Here is a 24,401-nt window from a genome sequence, read left to right on the forward strand (position 1 = left end):
AAAACTCCCCTGTAATATCACATAACACACGCCCAGGGAAAACTCACCTGTAATATCACATAACACACGCCCAGGGAAAACTCACCTGTAATATCACATAACACACGCCCAGGGAAAACTCACCTGTCAACATCACATAACACACACCCAGGGAAAACTCACCTGTAATATCACATAACACACACCCAGGGAAAACTCACCTGTAATATCACATAACACACGCCCAGGGAAAACTCACCTGTCAACATCACATAACACACACCCAGGGAAAACTCACCTGTCAACATCGTATAAAGTGTTGGACACCTTCTGTATGACCTGCACATTGTGTGCAGCTGCCAGCTTTTCCACTTCTACATCCCGCTGTTTAGAGTAAGGCTCAGTGTCCAATTCAAAGGTCAGCCGGGTTACCTTCCACTTTTTGAAAAGCACCGGGAATACTTCCGCAGGTTTTCCACGTACCACAAACAGCCTGCAAGAGAGCGCAAGACAGGTGAGCTACATGTCTCAGGTATATCTATGGCAATCCCAGGATCCTCCCTGACTCTGCCCAAGAACACCCAAGGCTGCACAAATTGCTAAAACCCTGCCTTACCAATACAGACCCTTATCTAGACCCCGCCCCTGACTGAACAAGTACCGCCCCTTTTGCCAAGTACAGGATACATTTAGAAAAGTTGTGAGGAGTCGCTTAAAGGGACACTAAACCCAAATTTTTTCTTTTGTGATTCAGATAGAGCATACAATTTTAAGCAACTTTCTAATTTACTCCTATTATCAAATTTTCTTCATTCTCTTGGTATCTTTATTTGAAATGCAAGAATGTAAGTTTTGATGCCGGCCCATTTTTGGTGAATAACCTGGGTTATTCTTGCTGATTGGTGGATAAATTCATCCACCAATAAAAAAAAATGCTGTCCAGAGGTCTGAAACAAAAAAGAAGCTTTTTCAAATAAAGATAGCAAGTGAACGAAGAAAATTTGAGAATAGGAGTAAATTAGAAAGTTGCTTAAAATTGCTGCTCTATCTGAATCAAGAAAGAAAGAAAAAATGTGGGTTCAGTGTCCCTTTAAAGCTACATTGCACACTAGATTTTTCTTTGCATAAATGTTTTGTAGATAATCCATTTATATAGCATATCTGGTAGTTTTTGTAACAATGTATAGTTTTGCTTATTTTCTAATAACATTGTGCTGATTTTCGGACTACTAACCAAGCCCCAAAGTAACAAAATGTATACTGATGTCTAGAGATTCCTGCTGGCTCCTGGTTGTGTAAAGGGTCTTTTCATATGCAGGGGAGGCGGGGGGGGGTCCGCTCTTCCTGCTTTCTTAGTCCCTTTCATTAGGTGTCCCAGCCTAACCTCAGCAACAGTGCTAAACTGGGAGCTTCTAAGTAAGTTTTTTAAAAGGTTTTATACTGGATTTTTATATCAGTATCTGTGCATATTCTTCTTTATAGTAGTGTCTATTACATGCAGTTATATTTATATCAGTATCTGTGCATATTCTTCTTTATAGTAGGGTCTATTACATGCAGTTATATTTATATCAGTATCTGTGCATATTCTTCTTTATAGTAGTGTCTGTTACATGCAGTTATATGACAATTAGTGTATACTGTATATTTATATCAGTATCTGTACATATTCTGTATAGTAGTGTCTATTACATGCAGTTATATGACAATTAGTGTATACTGTATATTTATATCAGTGTCTGTACATATTCTGTATAGTAGTGTCTATTACATGCAGTTATATGACAATTAGTGTATACTGTATATTTATATCAGTATCTGTACATATTCTGTATAGTAGTGTCTATTACATGCAGTTATATGACAATTAGTGTATACTGTATATTTATATCAGTATCTGTACATATTCTCTATACTAGTGTCTGTTACATGCAGTTATATGACAATTAGTGTATACTGTATATTTATATCAGTAGCTGTACATATTCTGTATAGTATTGTCTGTTACATGCAGTTATATGACAATTAGTGTATACTGTATATTTATATTAGTATCTGTACATATTCTGTATAGTAGTGTATGTTACATGCAGTTATATGACAATTAGTGTATACTGTATATTTATATCAGTATCTGTACATATTCTGTATAGTAGTGTCTATTACATGCAGTCATATGACAATTAGTGTCTTATGTATATTTATATCAGTATCTGTACCTATTCTGTATAGTAGTGTCTATTACATGCAGTTATATGACAATTAGTGTATACTGTATATTTATATCAGTATCTGTACATATTCTGTATAGTAGTGTCTGTTACATGCAGTTATATGACAATTAGTGTATACTGTATATTTATATCAGTATCTGTACATATTCTGTATAGTAGTGTCTATTACATGCAGTTATATGACAATTAGTGTATACTGTATATTTATATCAGTATCTGTACATATTCTGTATAGTAGTGTCTATTACATGCAGTTATATGACAATTAGTGTATACTGTATATTTATATCAGTATCTGTACATATTCTGTATAGTAGTGTCTATTACATGCAGTCATATGACAATTAGTTATAGTGTATATTTATATCTGTATCTGCACATATTCTGTATAGTAGTGTCTATTACATACAGTTATATGACAATTAGTGTATACTGTATATTTATATTAGTATCTGTACATATTCTGTATAGTAGTGTATGTTACATGCAGTTATATGACAATTAGTATATACTGTATATTTCTATCAGTATCTGTACATATTCTGTATAGTATTGTCTATTACATGCAATTATATGACAATTAGTGTATACTGTATATTTATATCAGTATCTGTACATATTCTGTATAGTAGTGTCTATTACATGCAGTTATATGACAATTAGTTATAGTGTATATTTATATCTGTATCTGCACATATTCTGTATAGTAGTGTCTATTACATGCAGTCATATGACAATTAGTGTCTTATGTATATTTATATCAGTATCTGTACCTATTCTGTATAGTAGTGTCTATTACATACAGTTATATGACAATTAGTGTATACTGTATATTTATATCAGTATCTGTACATATTCTGTATAGTAGTGTCTATTACATGCAGTCATATGACAATTAGTTATAGTGTATATTTATATCAGTATCTGTGCATATTCTGTATAGTAGTGTCTATTACATACAGTTATATGACAATTAGTGTATACTGTATATTTATATCAGTATCTGTACATATTCTGTATAGTAGTGTCTATTACATGCAGTTATATGACAATTAGTGTATATTGTATATTTATATCAGTATCTGTGCATATTCTGTATAGTAGTGTCTATTACATGCAGTTATATGACAATTAGTGTATACTGTATATTTATATCAGTATCTGTACATATTCTGTATAGTAATGTCTGTTACATGCAGTTATATGACAATTAGTGTATACTGTATATTTATATCAGTATCTGTACATATTCTGTATAGTAGTGTCTATTACATGCAGTTATATGACAATTAGTGTATACTGTATATTTATATCAGTATCTGTACATATTCTGTATAGTAGTGTCTATTACATGCGGTTATATGACAATTAGTGTATACTGTATATTTATATCACTATCTGTACATATTCTGTATAGTAGTGTATATTACATAGTTATATGACAATTAGTGTATATACTGTATATTTATATCAGTATCTGTACATATTCTGTATAGTAGTGTCTATTACATGCAGTTATATGACAATTAGTGTATACTGTATATTTATATCAGTATCTGTACATATTCTGTATAGTAGTGTCTATTACATGCAGTTATATGACAATTAGTGTATACTGTATATTTATATCAGTATCTGTACATATTCTGTATAGTAGTGTCTATTGCATGCAGTTATATGACAATTAGTGTATACTGTATATTTATATCAGTATCTGTACATATTCTGTATAGTAGTGTCTATTACATGCAGTTATATGACAATTAGTATATACTTTATATTTATATCAGTATCTGTACATATTCTGTATAGGAGTGTCTGTTACCTGCAGTTATATGACAATTAGTGTATACTGTATATTTATATCAGTATCTGTACATATTCTGTATAGTAGTGTCTGTTACATGCAGTTATATGTAATTAGTGTATACTGTATATTTATATCAGTATCTGTACATATTCTGTATAGTAGTGTCTATTACATGCAGTTATATGACAATTAGTGTATACTGTATATTTATATCAGTATCAGTACATATTCTGTATAGTAGTGTCTATTACATGCAGTTATATGACAATTAGTGTATACTGTATATTTATATCAGTATCTGTACATATTCTGTATAGTAGTGTCTATTACATACAGTTATATGACATTTAGTGTATACTGTATATTTATATCAGTATCTGTACATATTCTGTATAGTAGTATCTATTACATGCAGTTATATGTAATTAGTGTATAGTGTATATTTATATCAGTATCTGTACATATTCTGTATAGTAGCGTCTATTACATGCAGTTATATGACAATTAGTGTATACAGTATATTTATATCAGTATCTGTACATTTTATGTATAGTAGTGTCTGTTACATGCAGTTATATGTAATTAGTGTATACTGTATATTTATATCAGTATCTGTACATATTCTGTATAGTAGTGTCTATTACATGCAGTTATATGACAGTTAGTGTATACTGTATATTTATATCAGTATCTGTACATATTCTGTATAGTAGTGTCTATTACACGCAGTTATATGACAATTAGTGTATACAGTATATTTATATCAGTATCTGTACATTTTATGTATAGTAGTGTCTGTTACATGCAGTTATATGTAATTAGTGTATACTGTATATTTATATCAGTATCTGTACATATTCTGTATAGTAGTGTCTATTACATGCAGTTATATGACAATTAGTGTATACTGTATATTTATATCAGTATCAGTACATATTCTGTATAGTAGTGTCTATTACATGCAGTTATATGACAATTAGTGTATACTGTATATTTATATCAATATCTGTACATATTCTGTATAGTAGTGTGTTACATGCAGTTATATGACAATTAGTGTATACTGTATATTTATATCAGTATCTGTACATATTCTGTATAGTAGTGTCTATTACATGCAGTTATATGACAATTAGTGTATACTGTATATTTATATCAGTATCAGTACATATTCTGTATAGTAGTGTCTGTTACATGCAGTTATATGACAATTAGTGTATACTGTATATTTATATCAGTATCTGTACATATTCTGTATAGTAGTGTCTATTACATGCAGTTATATGACAATTAGCGTATACTGTATATTTATCAGTATCTGTACATATTCTGTATAGTAGTGTCTATTACATGCAGTTATATGACAATTAGTGTATACTGTATATTTATATCAGTATCTGTACATATTCTGTATAGTAGTGTCTATTACATGCAGTTATATGACAATTAGTGTATACTGTATATTTATATCAGTATCTGTACATATTCTGTATAGTAGTGTCTATTACATGCAGTTATATGACAATTAGTGTATACTGTATATTTATATCAGTACATATTCTGTATAGTAGTGTCTATTACATACAGTTATATGACAATTAGTGTATACTGTATATTTATATCAGTATCAGTACATATTCTGTATAGTAGTGTCTATTACATGCAGTTATATGACAATTAGTGTATACTGTATATTTATATCAGTACATATTCTGTATAGTAGTGTCTGTTACATGCAGTTATATGTAATTAGTGTATACTGTATATTTATATCAGTATCTGTACATATTCTGTATAGTAGTGTCTATTACATGCAGTTATATGACAATTAGTGTATACTGTATATTTATATCAGTATCTGTACATATTCTGTATAGTAGTGTCTATTACATGCAGTTATATGACAATTAGTGTATACTGTATATTTATATCAGTATCTGTATATATTCTGTATAGTAGTGTATGTTATATACAGTTATATGACAATTAGTGTATACTGTATATTTATATCAGTAGCTGTACATATTCTGTATAGTAGTGTCTATTACATGCAGTTATATGACAATTAGTGTATACTGTATATTTATATCAGTATCTGTGCATATTCTGTATAGTAGTGTCTGTTACATGCAGTTATATGACAATTAGTGTATACTGTATATTTATATCAGTATCTGTACATATTCTGTATAGTAGTGTCTGTTACATGCAGTTATATGAAAAATAGTGTATACTGTATATTTATATCAGTATCTGTACATATTCTGTATAGTAGTGTCTATTACATGCAGTTATATGACAATTAGAGTATACTGTATATTTATATCAGTATCTGTACATATTCTGTATAGTAGTGTCTATTACAGGCAGTTATATGACAATTAGTGTATACTGTATATTTATATCAGTATCTGTACATATTCTGTATAGTAGTGTCTATTACATGCAGTTATATGACAATTAGTGTATATTGTATATTTATATCAGTATCTGTACATATTCTGTATAGTAGTGTGTATTACATGCAGTTATATGACAATTAGTGTATACTGTATATTTATATCAGTATCTGTACATATTCTGTATAGTAGTATCTATTACATGCAGTTATATGTAATTAGTGTATAGTGTATATTTATATCAGTATCTGTACATATTCTGTATAGTAGCGTCTATTACATGCAGTTATATGACAATTAGTGTATTCTGTATATTTATATCAGTATCTGTACATTTTATGTATAGTAGTGTCTGTTACATGCAGTTATATGACAATTAGTGTATACAGTATATTTATATCAGTATCTGTACATTTTATGTATAGTAGTGTCTGTTACATGCAGTTATATGTAATTAGTGTATACTGTATATTTATATCCGTATCTGTACATATTCTGTATAGTAGTGTCTGTTACATACAGTTATATGACAATTAGTGTATACTGTATATTTATATCAGTATCTGTACATATTCTGTATAGTAGTGTCTATTACATGCAGTTATATGACAATTAGTGTAAACTGTATATTTATATCAGTATCAGTACATATTCTGTATAGTAGTGTCTATTACATGCAGTTATATGAAAATTAGTGTATACTGTATATTTATATCAGTACATATTCTGTATAGTAGTGTCTATTACATGCAGTTATATGACAATTAGTGTATACTGTATATTTATATCAGTACATATTCTGTATAGTAGTGTCTATTACATGCAGTTATATGACAATTAGTGTATACTGTATATTTATATCAGTACATATTCTGTATAGTAGTGTCTATTACATACAGTTATATGACAATTAGTGTATACTGTATATTTATATCAGTATCTGTACATATTCTGTATAGTAGTGTCTATTACATGCAGTTATATGTAATTAGTGTATACTGTATATTTATAACAGTATCTGTACATATTCTGTATAGTAGTGTCTATTACATGCAGTTATATGACAATTAGTGTATACTGTATATTTATATCAGTATCTGTACATATTCTGTATAGTAGTGTCTATTACATGCAGTTATATGACAATTAGTGTATACTGTATATTTATATCAATATCTGTACATATTCTGTATAGTAGTGTCTATTACATGCAGTTATATGACAATTAGTGTATACTGTATATTTATATCAGTATCTGTACATATTCTGTATAGTAGTGTGTTACATGCAGTTATATGACAATTAGTGTATACTGTATATTTATATCAGTATCTGTACATATTCTGTATAGTAGTGTCTGTTACATGCAGTTATATGAAAATGAGTGTATACTGTATATTTATATCAGTATCTGTACATATTCTGTATAGTAGTGTCTGTTACATGCAGTTATATTACAATTAGTGTATACTGTATATTTATATCAGTATCTGTACATATTCTGTATAGTAGTGTCTATTACATGCAGTTATATGACAATTAGTGTATACTGTATATTTATATCAGTACATATTCTGTATAGTAGTGTCTATTACATGCAGTTATATGACAATTAGTGTATACTGTATATTTATATCAGTATCAGTACATATTCTGTATAGTAGTGTCTGTTACATGCAGTTATATGTAATTAGTGTATACTGTATATTTATAACAGTATCTGTACATATTCTGTATAGTAGTGTCTATTACATGCAGTTATATGACAATTAGTGTATACTGTATATTTATATCAGTATCTGTACATATTCTGTATAGTAGTGTCTATTACATGCAGTTATATGACAATTAGTGTATACTGTATATTTATATCAGTATCTATACATATTCTGTATAGTAGTGTCTATTACATGCAGTTATATGTAATTAGTGTATACTGTATATTTATATCAGTATCTGTACATATTCTGTATAGTAGTGTCTATTACATGCAGTTATATGACAATTAGTGTATACTGTATATTTATATCAGTGTCTGTACATATTCTGTATAGTAGTGTCTATTACATACAGTTATATGACAATTAGTGAATACTGTATATTTATATCAGTATCTGTACATATTCTGTGTAGTAGTGTCTATTACATGCAGTTATATGACAATTAGTGTATACTGTATATTTATATCACTATCTGTACATATTCTGTATAGTAGTGTCTGTTACATGCAGTTATATGACAATTAGAGTATACTGTATATTTATATCAGTATCTGTACATATTCTGTATAGCAGTGTCTATTACATGCAGTTATATGACAATTAGTGTATATTGTATATTTATATCAGTATCTGTACATATTCTGTATAGTAGTGTCTATTACATGCAGTTATATGACAATTAGTGTATACTGTATATTTATATCAGTATCTGTACATATTCTGTATAGTAGTGTCTATTACATGCAGTTATATGACAATTAGTGTATACTGTATATTTATATCAGTATCAGTACATATTCTGTATAGTAGTGTCTATTACATGCAGTTATATGACAATTAGTGTATACTGTATATTTATATCAGTATCTGTACATATTCTGTATAGTAGTGTCTATTACATACAGTTATATGATAATTAGTGTATACTGTATATTTATATCAGTATCTGTGCATATTCTGTATAGTAGTGTCTATTACATGCAGTTATATGACAATTAGTGTATACTGTATATTTATATCAGTAGCTGTACATATTCTGTATAGTAGTGTCTATTACATGCAGTTATATGACAATTAGTATATACTGTATATTAATATCAGTGTCTGTACATATTCTGTACAGTAGTGTCTATTACATACAGTTATATGACAATTAGTGTATACTGTATATTTATATCAGTATCTGTACATATTCTGTATAGTAGTGTCTATTACATGCAGTTATATGACAATTAGTGTATACTGTATATTTATATCAGTATCTGTGCATATTCTGTATAGTAGTGTCTGTTACATGCAGTTATATGACAATTAGTATATACTGTATATTAATATCAGTGTCTGTACATATTCTGTACAGTAGTGTCTATTACATACAGTTATATGACAATTAGTGTATACTGTATATTTATATCAGTATCTGTACATATTCTGTATAGTAGTGTCTATTACATGCAGTTATATGACAATTAGTGTATACTGTATATTTATATCAGTATCTGTGCATATTCTGTATAGTAGTGTCTATTACATGCAGTTATATGACAATTAGTGTATACTGTATATTTATATCTGTATCTGTACATATTCTGTATAGTAGTGTCTGTTACATGCAGTTATATGACAATTAGTGTATACTGTATATTTATATCAGTATCTGTACATATTCTGTATAGTAGTGTATGTTACATGCAGTTATATGACAATTAGTGTATACTATATATTTATATCATTATCTGTACATATTCTGTATAGTAGTGTCTATTACATGCAGTTATATGTAATTAGTGTATACTGTATATTTATATCAGTATCAGTACATATTCTGTATAGTAGTGTCTATTACATGCAGTTATATGACAATTAGTGTATACTGTATATTTATATCAGTATCTGTACGTATTCTGTATAGTAGTGTCTATTACATGCAGTTATATGACAATTAGTGTATACTGTATATTTATATCAGTATCTGTACATATTCTGTATAGTAGTGTCTATTACATGCAGTTATATGTAATTAGTATATACTGTATATTTATATCAGTATCTGTACATATTCTGTATAGTAGTGTCTATTACATGCAGTTATATAACAATTAGTGTATACTGTATATTTATATCACTATCTGTACATATTCTGTATAGTAGTGTCTATTACATGCAGTTATATGACAATTAGTGTATACTGTATATTTATATCAGTATCTGTGCATATTCTTCTTTATAGTAGTGTCTATTACATACAGTTATATGACAATTAGTGTATACTGTATATTTATATCAGTATCTGTAAATATTCTGTATAGTAGTGTCTATTACATGCAGTTATATGACAATTAGTGTATACTGTATATTTATATCAGTATCTGTAAATATTCTGTATAGTAGTGTCTATTACATGCAGTTATATGACAATTAGTGTATACTGTATATTTATATCAGTATCTGTACATATTCTGTATAGTAGTGTCTGTTACATGCAGTTATATGACAATTAGTGTATACTGTATATTTATATCAGTATCTGTACATATTCTGTATAGTAGTGTCTGTTACATACAGTTATATGACAATTAGTGTATACTGTATATTTATATCAGTATCTGTACATATTCTGTATAGTAGTGTCTATTACATGCAGTTATATGACAATTAGTATATACTGTATATTTATTTCAGTATCTGTACATATTCTGTATAGTAGTGTCTATTACATGCAGTTATATGACAATTAGTGTATACTGTATATTTATATCAGTATCTGTACATATTCTGTATAGTAGTGTCTATTACATGCAGTTATATGAAAATTGGTGTATACTGTATATTTATATCAGTATCTGTACATATTCTGTATAGTAGTGTCTATTACATGCAGTTATATGAAAATTGGAGAATACTGTCCCTTTAAGCTCATTTTGTGCTTTGTGTGAGGTTACAGAGAACAAATAATCCACTACCAAAAAGAATGCATTCCCTATGATACCCTAGCTAATTGTTCAAATGTTAGCAAGTGCAGTAATTGTAATGTAAATATCATCAGTAATCAACATGGTTTCGCAATTGAAAATGTATAGGTTTTTGTTTATAAAAAGACAAAAAGAAAACATTTAAATGGTAAATTTAAGAGATAAAAAAAAAAGGAAATTTAGGGTAACGGTGAGGGGACTGCAATTGTAGCCACAGTCTCTAGAGATAAACATTTGATAGTGATACTAGAATTGCACTGTTTCTACCACACAGGCCTCAAATTGTACCGATTATTGTAAAGCTATTGGTACTCAATTTATGAGTCTTGTAAGGATGAAAGCGTGAGACAGTCCTGCCAGGATTCAAACCCAGAGGTTCGAGCAGGTCCTAGAGATGGGCAGTTAAAAAAAGAGCTATCTGTATTGTTAAAGTAAGAGAAAGAAAAATTGATTGCCATACCAGCAGAGTGTGAATGTTTTTAGAACAGTTTAACACCTTGTTTTCTGCTATTGGTCAATCTCAATAATACAATACAGAGTTGTTTTTGGAGTAGACAAGTCATTTTGTCAACAAAACCTATATTGTTCCTTATCTGATCATCTCTGCTGAGGCAAATTAGGGACAGACGTGTGACAGGGTTATTCTTATGAAGTCTGCAATTCCAATTCTCACAGTAAAAGTACACAAAAAGGGGCAAAATATATAATGAACATATATTGCACTACTACTATTTTACAATCGTAAGGTATTTAATATCCCTTTAAGTTGTGAAACAGCTTACTCCTTTACTCTGAACCTGGCTCTGTATATAGTTCTGGGCATATGCATGACCGAGGTCTTGCCAAGACATTGTTCTTTAGCAGGTTGCTTATATGTAAGTATATATTTTTGCTTTGATTGATAAAAGTTTTTAAAAAATGTGCTAAAGGGACAAACACTAAATAAATGCTAGATAGAATGACTCATTCAAAGAAAATATTAGTCTGAGAATAACATGTAGATGTGTTATTTAAAATTTTATAAATTGTTTAAATATTGCCAAAATAAGTGTAAAGTTTTAGTGTCTATAAAACAATGGGAGCAGCCATGTTGTAACTTAAGTTGCCTTCTCTGCTGAGACCAATTAGAGTTATAAATAGGTCACTAGAGTGTGCAGCCAATGGCTGTGTGGAATATAACATTGTTCTGCACTTCCAGTTCTAATAGGAGCTGAAAAGCTCAGTTTTCAGAAAGAAATGATGGAAAGAGGGGACAAAATATATAATGAAAGTAAATTGCAAAGTTTTTTATATATATGATTTATCATTTTATATTGCCATCTCAAATGGTTTAATGTCCCTTTAAATGATCCTGCAATTGAAGAAGAAGAAAAAAAAGAAAACTAATGTGCCATTTCTTTCAAATGGGGGGCCACACCTTCCCTATATATCTCACTTCTCAGAAAGTCATGTCACAATTCAGTCACTGATTAAAAAGGGACAGTATTATACCAATTGTCATTTAACTGTATGTAATTGACACTACTATAAAGAATAATATGCACAGATACTGATATAAAAATCCAGTGTAAAGCCTTTTAAAAACTTACTTAGAAGCTCCCAGTTTAGCACTGTTGATGAGGTTAGGCTGGGACACCCAGTGAAATGGGCTGAGAAAGCATAAAGGGCAGACACTCCCCCAGCATATGAAAAGATACACAAAGGAGCAAGCTGGAGTTTGTAGACCGCAGTATACATCTAAAACTTTGAGGCTTGATTAGGAGTCTGAAAATCAGCACAATGTTATTTAAAAGTAAGAAAAACTATACATTGTTACAAAAACACTCCCAGATTGGCTATATAAATGGATCATCTACACAATATCTATGCAAAGTAAAATATAGTACGTATACAAGGTACCTTTAATTTTTCTATTACCTGGAATTAATCTTGCGCAGGTTGTTGTCCAGATCTTTTAAGGACTCAATGAGAAATCTCCAGCGATTCACACTGACTCTCATGTTTCTGGGAAACCAGGGATCCAGTATAAAGATAGGGTGCAATTCTGCACAATCCTTCATAGCCGCCAGCAGCGCAGGGTTATCATGGATGCGTAAACCCTTCCTGAACCAGTGGATTGAGTTATGTTTCATAGTGTCTGTAGTAAAATTAATAATTGTAGTCAATACCCACCAATTACACAAATATTTAACCATTTTCATTCAAAACAAGATGAATATGTTTAATTACTTCTCTTTTATATTTACCAGTACTTTGAAGGGATAGAAAGGCCAAAAATAAAATGTGCATGGGTGGATTTCAGTTTGAAATTGAAGCATTTTTACAGTATACTTCTAGTAAATATAATTACTGTTTTTCAGTGTCATACACACATATGCCGAAGGCCTGTTGACTCTTATAGAAGGTGTGGTGTTTAAATACTGATGCACAGGCCCTCACAGAATATGTGCATATGCCGCTGAAAAAGAGTAATAACTTTTACTAAAAGGATTTATACTGCAAAAATGCTTCAATTTAAAACTGAAATCCACCCATGCACCTTTCGATGTTGACCTTTATATCTATTTAAAGGGACACTGAACCCAAATTTTTTCTTTCCTGATTCAGAGAGAGCATGACATTTTAAGCAACTTTCTAATTTATTCCTATTATCAAATTTTCTTCATTCTCTTGGTATCTTTATTTGAAATGCAAGAATGTAAGTTTAGATGCTGGCCCATTTTTGGTGAACAACCTGGGTTGTCCTTGCTGATTGGTGGATATATTCATCCACCAATAAAAAAGTGCTGTCCATAGTTCTGAATTAAAAAAAAAGCTTAGATGCCTTCTTTTTCAAATAAAGATAGCAAGAGAACGAAGAAAACTTGATAATACGAGTAAATTAGAAAGTTGCTTAAAACTGCATGCTCTATCTGAATCACGAAAGAAAAAATTTGGGTTCAGTGTCCCTTTAAACACTAAATACATTTTAAAAGCATAATATTGATATAAACAGAATATTGAGGTTATTCTGCGCCTTCCTCTAGTCAGGGTGCTGCCATGTTGAAATCTAACTTTCACTGCATTCCAGTGCCGATGTGTTTGCACATGTGCAGTAACTCTCCTTCAGATACCTGCAGTGTAACCTAGGTTACAATATGGTGGCACCCATAACTAGAGGGAGGTGCATGAAATGCATTTAGAGTTCCTTTAAGTGATGTCAGCATTGTGGGAATAGAACAAGTTAAATTAGATTCCATCAACTTTATAAGGGCATATTAGATATTATTTTCTTCATATTTTATTTTCTCTTGTAAGGTGTATCCAGTCCACGGGTTCATCCATTACTTGTGGGATATTCTCCTTCCCAACAGGAAGTTGCAAAGAGGACACCCACAGCAGAGCTGTCTATATAGCTCCTCCCCTAACCCCCAGTCATTCTCTTTGCAACTCTCGACAAGATAGGAAGTATAAAGAGATATGTGGTGACTTAGTGTAGTTTTGCCTTCAATCAAGAGTTTGTTATTTTAAACGGTGCTGGCGGCGTTGTGCTGTTTTACTCTCAGGGAGAAATTAGAAGAAGAGCTCTGCCTGGAGGTTGATGATCTTAGCGGTTTGTAACTAAGGTTCATTGCTGTTCTCACTGGGATCATGCTTACAAAATGGGGTAATACTCATGTTCATACTCATATTAATTTGTGACAAAACGTTTACATGTTTCATAAATGGGACGTTTTTTTCTCTGAGGGTGATAAGTCTTTAGTTGGAGCCTAGTTTTCCACATGGCATAGTCAGATACTCCTAGGAGTATTTCCTTAAGGCCCCTCTGACATCGAGTACATGGTGGGAGGGGCCTATTTTCGCGCTTCTGTTGCGCAGTTTCTTTCAGACTGAGACATCCAGCTTCCCTAGAGGAGTCCTCTTGCAATCGGAGGATCACTATAGAGGGCTTATTTCTTCCCTAATCGTATTTGAGGGCAGGTAGGAGCCACAGCAGAGCTGTGGCAAGGTGCTTAATTGTCTTTTACCCGTGGTTGACGTTTTTTAAATCCGGTTTGGGGGCTAAGGGGTTAATCATCCATTTGCAAGTGGGTGCGATGTTGCTTTAGTCCCTTACTCACACTGTAAACATTTCGAAGTCTTTACTACATTTTAACACTGTTTTGCAGTTTAAGTGCTAGTTTTTTTCTCTTAAAGGCACAGTACCGTTTTTGTTTAATTGCTGTATCACATTTATTAAAGTGTTCTCCAAGCTTGCTGGTGTCATTACTAGTCTGTTAAACATGTCTGACATAGAGGAAACTCCTTGTTCAATATGTTTAGAAGCCATTGTGGAACCCCCTCTTAGAATGTGTACCAAATGTACTGAAGTATCTATAAACTATAAAGACCATATTATGGCTTTTAAAGATTTATCACCAGAGAATTCTCAGACTGACAAAAGGGAGGTTATGCCATCTAGCTCTCCCCATGTGTCAGAACCTATAACTCCCGCCCAAGCGACGCCAAGTACATCTAGCGCGTCTAATTCGTTTACCTTACAGGACATGGCGGCAGTTATGAATTCTACCCTCACAGAGGTATTGTCCGAACTGCCAGGGTTACAAGGAAAGTGAGACAGCTCTGGGGCTAGAACAAATACAGAGCTTTCTGACGCTTTAATAGCTGTGTCCGATATACCCTCACTAGGCTCCGAAGCCGGTGAAAGGGAGTTTCTATCTGAGGGTGACATTTCAGATTCAGGGAAGGCTTTACTTCAGTCCGATTCTGAAATGACAGCGTTTAAATTTAAGCTCGAACACCTCCGCTTATTGCTCAGGGAGGTTTTAGCGACTCTGGGTGACTGTGACCCCATTGTAATTCCAGAGAAATTGTGTAAAATGGACAAATACTTTGCAGTGCCTGTTTACACTGATGTGTTTCCAGTCCCTAAGAGGGTTTCGGAAATTATTACTAAGGAATGGGAAAGACCAGGTGTGCCGTTCTCTCCCCCTCCTGCTTTTAAAAAGATGTTTCCCATAGATGTCGTCATACGGGACTCGTGGCAGACGGTCCCTAAGGTGGAGGGAGCCGTTTCTACCCTAGCTAAGCGTACAACTATCCCTGTCGAGGACAGTTGTGCTTTCCTAGATCCTATGGATAAAAAATTGGAGGGTCTCCTTAAGAAAATTTTTATTCATCAAGGTTTTATTCTCCAGCCTCTTGCATGCATTGCTCCAGTTACTGCTGCAGTGGCTTTTTGGTTCGAGTCTCTTGAGGAGGCTCTACAGGTGAAGACCCTGTTAGATGATATCTTAGACAGGATTAAAGCTCTTAAGGTAGCTAATTCCTTTATTTCTGACATCTTTTTTTCATTTAACCAAGCTAACGGCTAAGAATTCAGGTTTTGCCATTCTGGCGCGTAGGGCGCTATGGCTTAAGTCCTGGTCAGTAGACGTTACTTCAAAGTCTAAGCTTCTTAACATCCCCTTCAAAGGACAGACCCTATTCGGGCCTGGCCTGAAGGAGATCATCTCTGACATTACCGGAGGAAAAGGTCACGCCCTTCCTCAGGATAGGTCCAATAAATTAAGGACCATTCAGAATAATTTTCGTTCCTTTCGAAACTTCAAGGGTGGCGCAGCTTCGGCTTCCTCTAATGCAAAACAAGAGGGAAATTTCGCCCAGTCCAAACCAGTCTGGAGACCTAACCAGACTTGGAACAAAGGGAAGCAGGCCAAAAAGCCTGCTGCTGCCTCTAAGACAGCATGAAGGAGTAGCCCCCGATCCGGGACCGGATCTAGTTGGTGGCAGACTTTCTCTCTTCGCCCAGGCTTGGGCAAGAGACGTCCAGGATCCCTGGGCACTAGAGATTGTTTCCCAGGGATATCTTCTGGAATTCAAAGGTTCATCTCCAAAGGGGAGATTTCATCTCTCACAACTATCTGCAAACCAGATAAAGAGAGGCATTCTTACGTTGCGTTCAAGACCTACTGGTTATGGGAGTGATCCACCCAGTTCCAAGAGAGGAACAGGGGTAGGGTTTATATTCAAACCTGTTTATAGTTCCCAAAAAAGAGGGAACTTTCAGACCAATCTTGGATCTCAAGATCCTAAACAAATTTCTCAGGGACAATCCGAACCATCCTCCCTATGATCCAGGAGGGGCAATATATGACTACCGTGGACTTAAAGGATGCTTATTGTGACAGACCCTTCGGTCAGAACTGAAAGAGTTAACTTTGTTCAGCTTTAAGAAGCTATTTTCTAAATACAAGCTTGCTGGCATCAGCTATTGTGTGCTGTAATTAAGTTTAGTGATAAACATTCCCATTGTTTAATCACCTCCAGAGTCAGACTGTTGGTGATAAGGATTGTTTTCTTGTGTCTAAATTGTTTATCTGCTTAAGTAATGTAATTCTATTGTGGCATGTCAAAGGGCGTTTTCCCTCTATCTAAATGTACAATATTCTTTCAACCCCCCAGCTGGGGTCAGACCTGCATAAATACTAGGCATATAGCCTTTAATAAATGGCATTCTGTTTTAACCTTAAATGTGGAGCCTGGTCTCATGTTTGAGGGGGGAATTAGCTGGGTTGTGAGTTGTTGATCTCACATTCAGGGCATCTTCCATCTGGTATTAACCCTTGGTATCCTGTTGGTACCGTAACAATTGGTGGCAAGCGACGGGAGGATCCTTATCGCCCAGAAGAGCAATTACACAAGCCAGTAACCTCAGGAAGAGGGGGATTATTACAATACTGACTAAGATGGAAAGAGTACCAGGGACAGAAGGAACCAATGGGCCCAGCATATCAGACAGAACCCCTGAAGAAGCAAGCTTTGATCGGGCGGTTAAAATAAGACTGGCATATTATGGCCCCAACCCATCTGCCGAAATTATCGACCGGGTCATAGCAGCTGTGGAGGCCAACCTACTTTGCCAAAGCGGCGCTGCAGCAGCCCAAGTCACAGCAACCCCAGTGGAAAAGGGAAAAGTAAATTTTGCAGCTTTTAAAAACTTCCTGGAAACAGAAGGAGAGATTGATGGGTACCTTGCGGATTTTGAGAGGCAATGTGCACTACACAAGGTGCCCGCAGAGGACTGGGTCACGATATTATCCGGAAAATTATCCGGCCGGGCCAGTGAGGCTTTTCGGGCCATTCCAGATGAGGAAGTCAGGGATTATAATACTGTAAAAGAGACTCTGCTCTCCAGGTATGCGGTTACACCGGAGGCATACCGGAGGCGGTTCAGAGACACTGTTAAATTAGCTGGTGATTCCTACGTTGAGTGGGCATGTAAGGTGCACCGCAGAGCCGCTCACTGGATAGCGGGTGCCAAGCCGTATCTGGGGAAGAGGTGCTGCAGCTATTCCTGTTGGAACATTGCTTTGACAAGTTATCAGCAGGAGATAGAGAGTGAGTTTGGGACCGTAAACCCTCCACCCTGCATGAAGCTGCTCGCTTGGCAGATGAGTATACGGATGCCCGCAAACTGGACACTGCTACCACTAAACCCCCTGCCAGAGTGGAGTACAGACCCCCAGTCACCCCAGCAGCTGCCAGTTACCAACCCCCGGCACACCGCTATACCACACGGCCTCTGGCAACAAACTACCCTCAGAGAGCCCGGTTCAATTTGCGGGGCTACTCACAACCTATTCGGTGCTTTGGATGTAAGCAACTAGGGCACAAAAGACCAGAGTGTCCCCTAAATGCAGCGAACCAAGCACAGTCCTGGAGAAGACCTGCCGGCGGAATCACACGTAACCCTCAGCCTGTGGCCCACTGCGTAGAGGTGGAAGAATGCTGGGGCATCCTACATGAAGCAGACCTTGTGCAAGCTGCCCGCCGGAATAACCGGCAACTGGTTAAAGTGAATGGGAAGGAGGTCAGTGGTCTACGGGATACTGGTGCTACCACGACCTTGCTTCAAAAGAACTTGGTGTCTGAGAAACAGCACACTGGAGACACTGTGGCTGTGAGGGTAGCAGGAGGCGCTGTGTTCCGCCTACCTGTTGCCAGGGTACATTTGGATTGGGGAGTGGGCGCTAGACCTGTGAATGTGGGGGTCATGAAGGATTTACCAGCTGATGTTCTCCTTGGAAATAACTTGGCCCCCCTTTTTTCTGCCTACGCTCCTATGGGTCCCGCTGATGTTAACCCTGTGACTACCCGTGCCCAGATCCGTGCCGCAGAGACTGACCCACCTGCTGCTAAGCCCCAGGACGCTGAGCTCAGTAAATCTCTATCCGCTATTGATACGTGGAAGTCCCGTTACAATGCGCTGATGAAAGAGAAGAGGGGCGCAGAGGAAAAAGCACGTTTAGAACGGGAATCTCTGCTAGACAAGCTGCACCGACAGACTGCAGAAAACACCAGCTTGAGAGTGGAACATGAAGCATTAAAGACAAACTTAGTGACACTGGAGGAGAAGCTGACGCTGGCTCATAGTGAGGTGCAGCAACTCAAGGGCACCCTATGTCAGTATGAAGGGATTGTGGATACCTATAAAGAGCAGGTACAAAAACCACGTAAAGAAGCTGATGATATTTTGAAGGACTGTTTAGCCCTAGTCTGGGCACTGAGGAAATTGAACCCTTATTTATACGGGCAGGATTCTCTCTCATAACGGGAATACAGATGGATTGTCCCGGCAACCTGACATGCCTACCACCTCCTAGTCCGGTCATCCCCAGGTTGACCCGCCAAAGGGTCAAGCCGGGTCTGCCAGAGTGTTCCACAAGGGGGGAGCTATGTGACAGACCCTTCGGTCAGAACTGAAAGAGTTAACTTTGTTCAGCTTTAAGAAGCTATTTTCTAAATACAAGGTTGCTGGCATCAGCTATTGTGTGCTGTAATTAAGTTTAGTGATAAACATTCCCATTGTTTAATCACCTCCAGAGTCAGACTGTTGGTGATAAGGATTGTTTTCTTGTGTCTAAATTGTTTATCTGCTTAAGTAATGTAATTCTATTGTGGCATGTCAAAGGGCGTTTTCCCTCTATCTAAATGTACAATATTCTTTCAACCCCCCAGCTTGGGTCAGACCTGCATAAATACTAGGCATATAGCCTTTAATAAATGGCATTCTGTTTTAACCTTCAATGTGGAGCCTGGTCTCATGTTTGAGGGGGGAATTAGCTGGGTTGTGAGTTGTTGATCTCACATTCAGGGCATCTTCCATCTGGTATTAACCCTTGGTATCCTGTTGGTACCGTAACACTTATCTCCACATTTCGATTCAGAGAAAGCATCATCAGTTCCTCAGTTTCGCCTTCCTAGACAGGCATTACCAGTTTGTGGCTCTTCCCTTCGGGTTAGCCGCGGCGCCAAGAGTCTTTACAAAGGTTCTAGGGTCCCTTCTGGCAGTTCAAAGGCCGCAGGGCATAGCGGTGGCTCCTTACCTAGACGACATTCTGATCCAGGCGTCGACTTTTCAAATCGCCAAGTCCCATACGGACATTGTTCTGGCCTTTCTGAGGTCTCACGGGTGGAAAGTGAACAGAGAAAAGAGTTCTCTCTCTCCTCTCACAAGAGTTTCCTTCCTAGGAACTCTGATAGATTCAGTAGAAATGAAAATGTTTCTGACAGAGGTCAGGATGTCAAAGCTTCTAACTTCCTGCCGTGTTCTTCATTCCACTTCTCGGCCGTCAGTGGCTCAGTGTATGGAAATGATCGGCCTAATGGTGGCGGCAATGGACATAGTTCCGTTTGCCCGCCTACATCTCAGACCACTGCAACTTTGCATGCTCAATCAGTGGAATGGGGACTAGATTTGTCTCCTCTGTTAAATCTGGATCAAGAGACCAGGGATTCTCTTCTCTGGTAGTTATCTCGGGTCCATCTGTCCAGGGGAATGAGTTTCCGCAGGCCAGAGTGGACTATAGTGACGACAGATGCCAGCCTTCTGGGCTGGGGCGCAGTCTGGAACTCCCTGAAGGCTCAGGGTTCGTGGACTCAGGAGGAAGCCCTCCTTCCGATAAACATTCTGGAACTCAGAGTGATATTCAATGCTCTTCAAGCCTGGCCTCAGCTAGCTGCGGTCAGATTCATCAGATTTCAGTCGGACAATATCATGACTGTAGCCTATATCAACCATCAGGAGGGAACAAGAAGCCCCCTGGCAATGATGGAGGGTTCCAGGATAATTCTGTGGGCAGAGGTTCACTCTTGCCATCTCTCAGCTATCCATATCCCAGGAGTAGAGAACTGGGAGGCAGACTTTCTAAGTCGGCAAACCTTTCATCCGGGGGAGTGGGAACTCCATCCGGAGGTATTTGCCCAGCTGATTCATCTATGGGGCAAACCAGAACTGGATCTGATGGCGTCTCGTAAGAACGTCAAGCTTCCTTGTTACGAGTCCAGGTCAAGGGATCCCACAAGTAATGGATGAACCCGTGGACTGGATACACCTTACAAGAGAAAACAAAATTTATGCTTACCTGATAAATTTCTTTCTTTCTCTTGTGGTGTATCCAGTCCACGGCCCGCCCTGTCACTTTAAGGCAGGTGTTTTTATTTTTTAAACTACAGTCACCACTGCACCCTATAGTGTCTCCTTTTTCTTACTTGTCTTCGGTCGAATGACTGGAGGTGGGGGTTAGGGGAGGAGCTATATAGACAGCTCTGCTGTGGGTGTCCTCTTTGCAACTTCCTGTTGGGAAGGAGAATATCCCACAAGTAATGGATGAACCCGTGGACTGGATACACCACAAGAGAAAGAAATTTATCAGGTAAGCATAAATTTTGATTTTTACTTTAAAAGGGCACTAAAGTCAAAATGAAACTTTCATGATTCAGATAGAGTAACAATTTTAAACAACTTTCCAATTTACTTCCATTAATACAATGTGCACAATCTTTTTATATTTACACTCTTTCAGTCGCCAGTTCCTAGTATATGCATTTATTATTGGCTGATGGCTGTACAGGAAGGAGAGGAAATAGACCTAACTGAAATTTGTCAGAAAAAAAAATCTACTACTCATTTTAAAGTTCTGACTACTTGCTATTGCATTGTCTTATTATGCAAATATACTGTATTTACTGGTCTTTTAACCACTCAACGACCAGCATCGTACCCTGTACGAAGCTGGTCATTATGCCCTTAAGTCCTGGGCTTCTCTCTGTCGCGATCTCGCGCAAAATAGCGAGATTGCGCTATTTCTGTATGCCCCAAGAGTGGGGCATTGCAGAAATAGATTTGCAGAGAGGGCCACTCTGTGGCCCTCTCTGCATCGGACAGCGGTGGTGCCGATCGTTGATGGGTGGGAGCATAGGGAGGGAGAAGGTTGGGCGGCCCATCGCTGGAGGGGGCGGGACCGCTATGCCACACTACACAGATATGAAAAGGAAGGAAGGAGGAAGGGCAATAAGGGGGATCCTATGTGGGATCCATTGTGGGAAAGGGATCTGGGAGGTGGAGGGTAATGAGGGGGGGGGGGGGACAGCTACACTACAGAAAAAATGGTTAATGTTTTTTTTTTTTTAAGGCAAACTGGGTACTGGCAGACAGCTGCCAGTACTTAAGATGGCGCAAATAGGTAGAGGGGGGAGGATCAGGGAGGTTGGGGGTAAAAGGGGATCCAACACTGCAAAAAATATTTAAATATATATATATATATATATATATATATATATATATTTCTTTCATGTAATTAGCAAGAGTCCATGAGCTAGTGACGTATGGGATATACAATCCTACCAGGAGGGGCAAAGTTTCCCAAACCTCAAAATGCCTATAAATACACCCCTCACCACACCCACAAATCAGTTTTACAAACTTTGCCTCCCATGGAGGTGGTGAAGTAGGTTTGTGCTAGATTCTACGTTGATATGCGCTCTGCAACAGGTTGGAGCCCGGTTTTCCTCTCAGCGTGCAGTGAATGTCAGAGGGATGTGAGGAGAGTATTGCCTATTTGAATTCAATGGTCTCCTTCTACGGGGTCTATTTCATAGGTTCTCTGTTATCGGTCGTAGAGATTCATCTCTTACCTCCCAGATCGACGATATACTCTTATATATACCATTACCTCTACTGATTCTCGTTTCAGTACTGGTTTGGCTTTCTACTACATGTAAATGAGTGTCCTGGGGTAAGTAAGTCTTATTTTCTGTGACACTCTAAGCTATGGTTGGGCACTTTTATATAAAGTTCTAAATATATGTGTTTAAACATTTATTTGCCTTGATTCAGGATGTTCAACGTTCCTTATTTCAGACAGTCAGTTTCATATTTGGGATAATGCACATGAAAAAATAATTTTTTTTTTCTTACCTTAAAATTTGACTTTTTTCCTGTGGGCTGTTAGGCTCGCGGGGGCTGAAAATGCTTCATTTTATTGCGTCATTCTTGGCGCAAAAATTTTCTTGTCATTTCCGGCGTCATACGTGTCGCCGGAAGTTGCGTCATTTTTTGAGGTTTTAGCGCCAAAAAATGTCGGCGTTACCAGATGTGGCGCCATTTTTGGAGCCAAAAGCATTTAGGCGCCAAATAATGTGGGCGGCTTTTTTGGCGCTAAAAAATTTGAGCGTCATTGTTGTCTCCACAATATTTAAGTCTCATTATTTATTGCTTCTGGTTGCTAGAAGCTTGTTCATTGGCATTTTTTTCCCATTCCTGAAACTGTCATTTAAGGAATTTGATCATTTTTGCTTGATATGTTGTTTTTTCTATTACATATTGCAAGATGTCTCAGATTGACCCTGAATCAGAAGCAACTTCTGGAAAAACGCTTAACTGAGTTTCAGTTCTACCAAAGCTAAGTTCATTTATTTTAAATGTTATAAATGTTTATCTTTAGCTATGGTTTGTAATAAGTTATTATGATATACTTTTACATGCTGAATCCATTAGTATTTATGCTTTATATATTTCCATTCTTACATCTTATGTACAAGAAATATTTAGAAGATTTATAAGAATTTTTTTTCTGATTCTATTTTAAAGGCTTTGTCTGACTTCGTGCCTTCTAATAAAATGTTTAGGTCTTTTTCACTTCTTTTTTTATTTATTGAAGTTTCAAATGACCAACAACATACTGATTTATCCTTCTCTGATGATGTTTTTTCTCTTTCAGAAATTTTCTTCATCAGATATTGACACTAACAAATCTACTTTTTTATTATTTTTCTATTATTAAAGTACATTTGTTCTTTGTTGAAAAGGTGTTGATTATTTTGGATATTAAGGTAACTAGTTCTTTAAGACTAGTTGACACTATTTCTGCCTATTTATTTCTTCTGTGTTTTCAGAGGTTTTCTTTCCAATTCCCCATTCTAGGGAATGGAATAGGCTGAGAATTTTCTTTTATTCCTTCTTC

At 35.9% G+C, this 24,401-nt stretch overlaps 1 protein-coding gene across 1 annotated transcript in view; it reads right to left on the reverse strand.

Annotated features, from left to right (window-relative positions):
* LOC128639257 (cryptochrome-1) overlaps positions 1–24,401 on the reverse strand; it is a 47,709-nt gene that overhangs the window by 18,372 nt on the left and 4,936 nt on the right. Inside the window, exons 2-3 of the mRNA XM_053691541.1 lie at positions 13,033–13,252; positions 278–472 (exon numbers count right to left, since the gene is read on the reverse strand). Coding sequence (XP_053547516.1) covers positions 278–472; positions 13,033–13,247 — 410 coding nt within the window. The 5' untranslated portion in view covers positions 13,248–13,252. The remainder of the gene's footprint in view (positions 1–277; positions 473–13,032; positions 13,253–24,401) is intronic.

Source organism: Bombina bombina, chromosome 8, assembly GCF_027579735.1.
Source record: "Bombina bombina isolate aBomBom1 chromosome 8, aBomBom1.pri, whole genome shotgun sequence".
Taxonomy (NCBI): domain Eukaryota; kingdom Metazoa; phylum Chordata; class Amphibia; order Anura; family Bombinatoridae; genus Bombina; species Bombina bombina.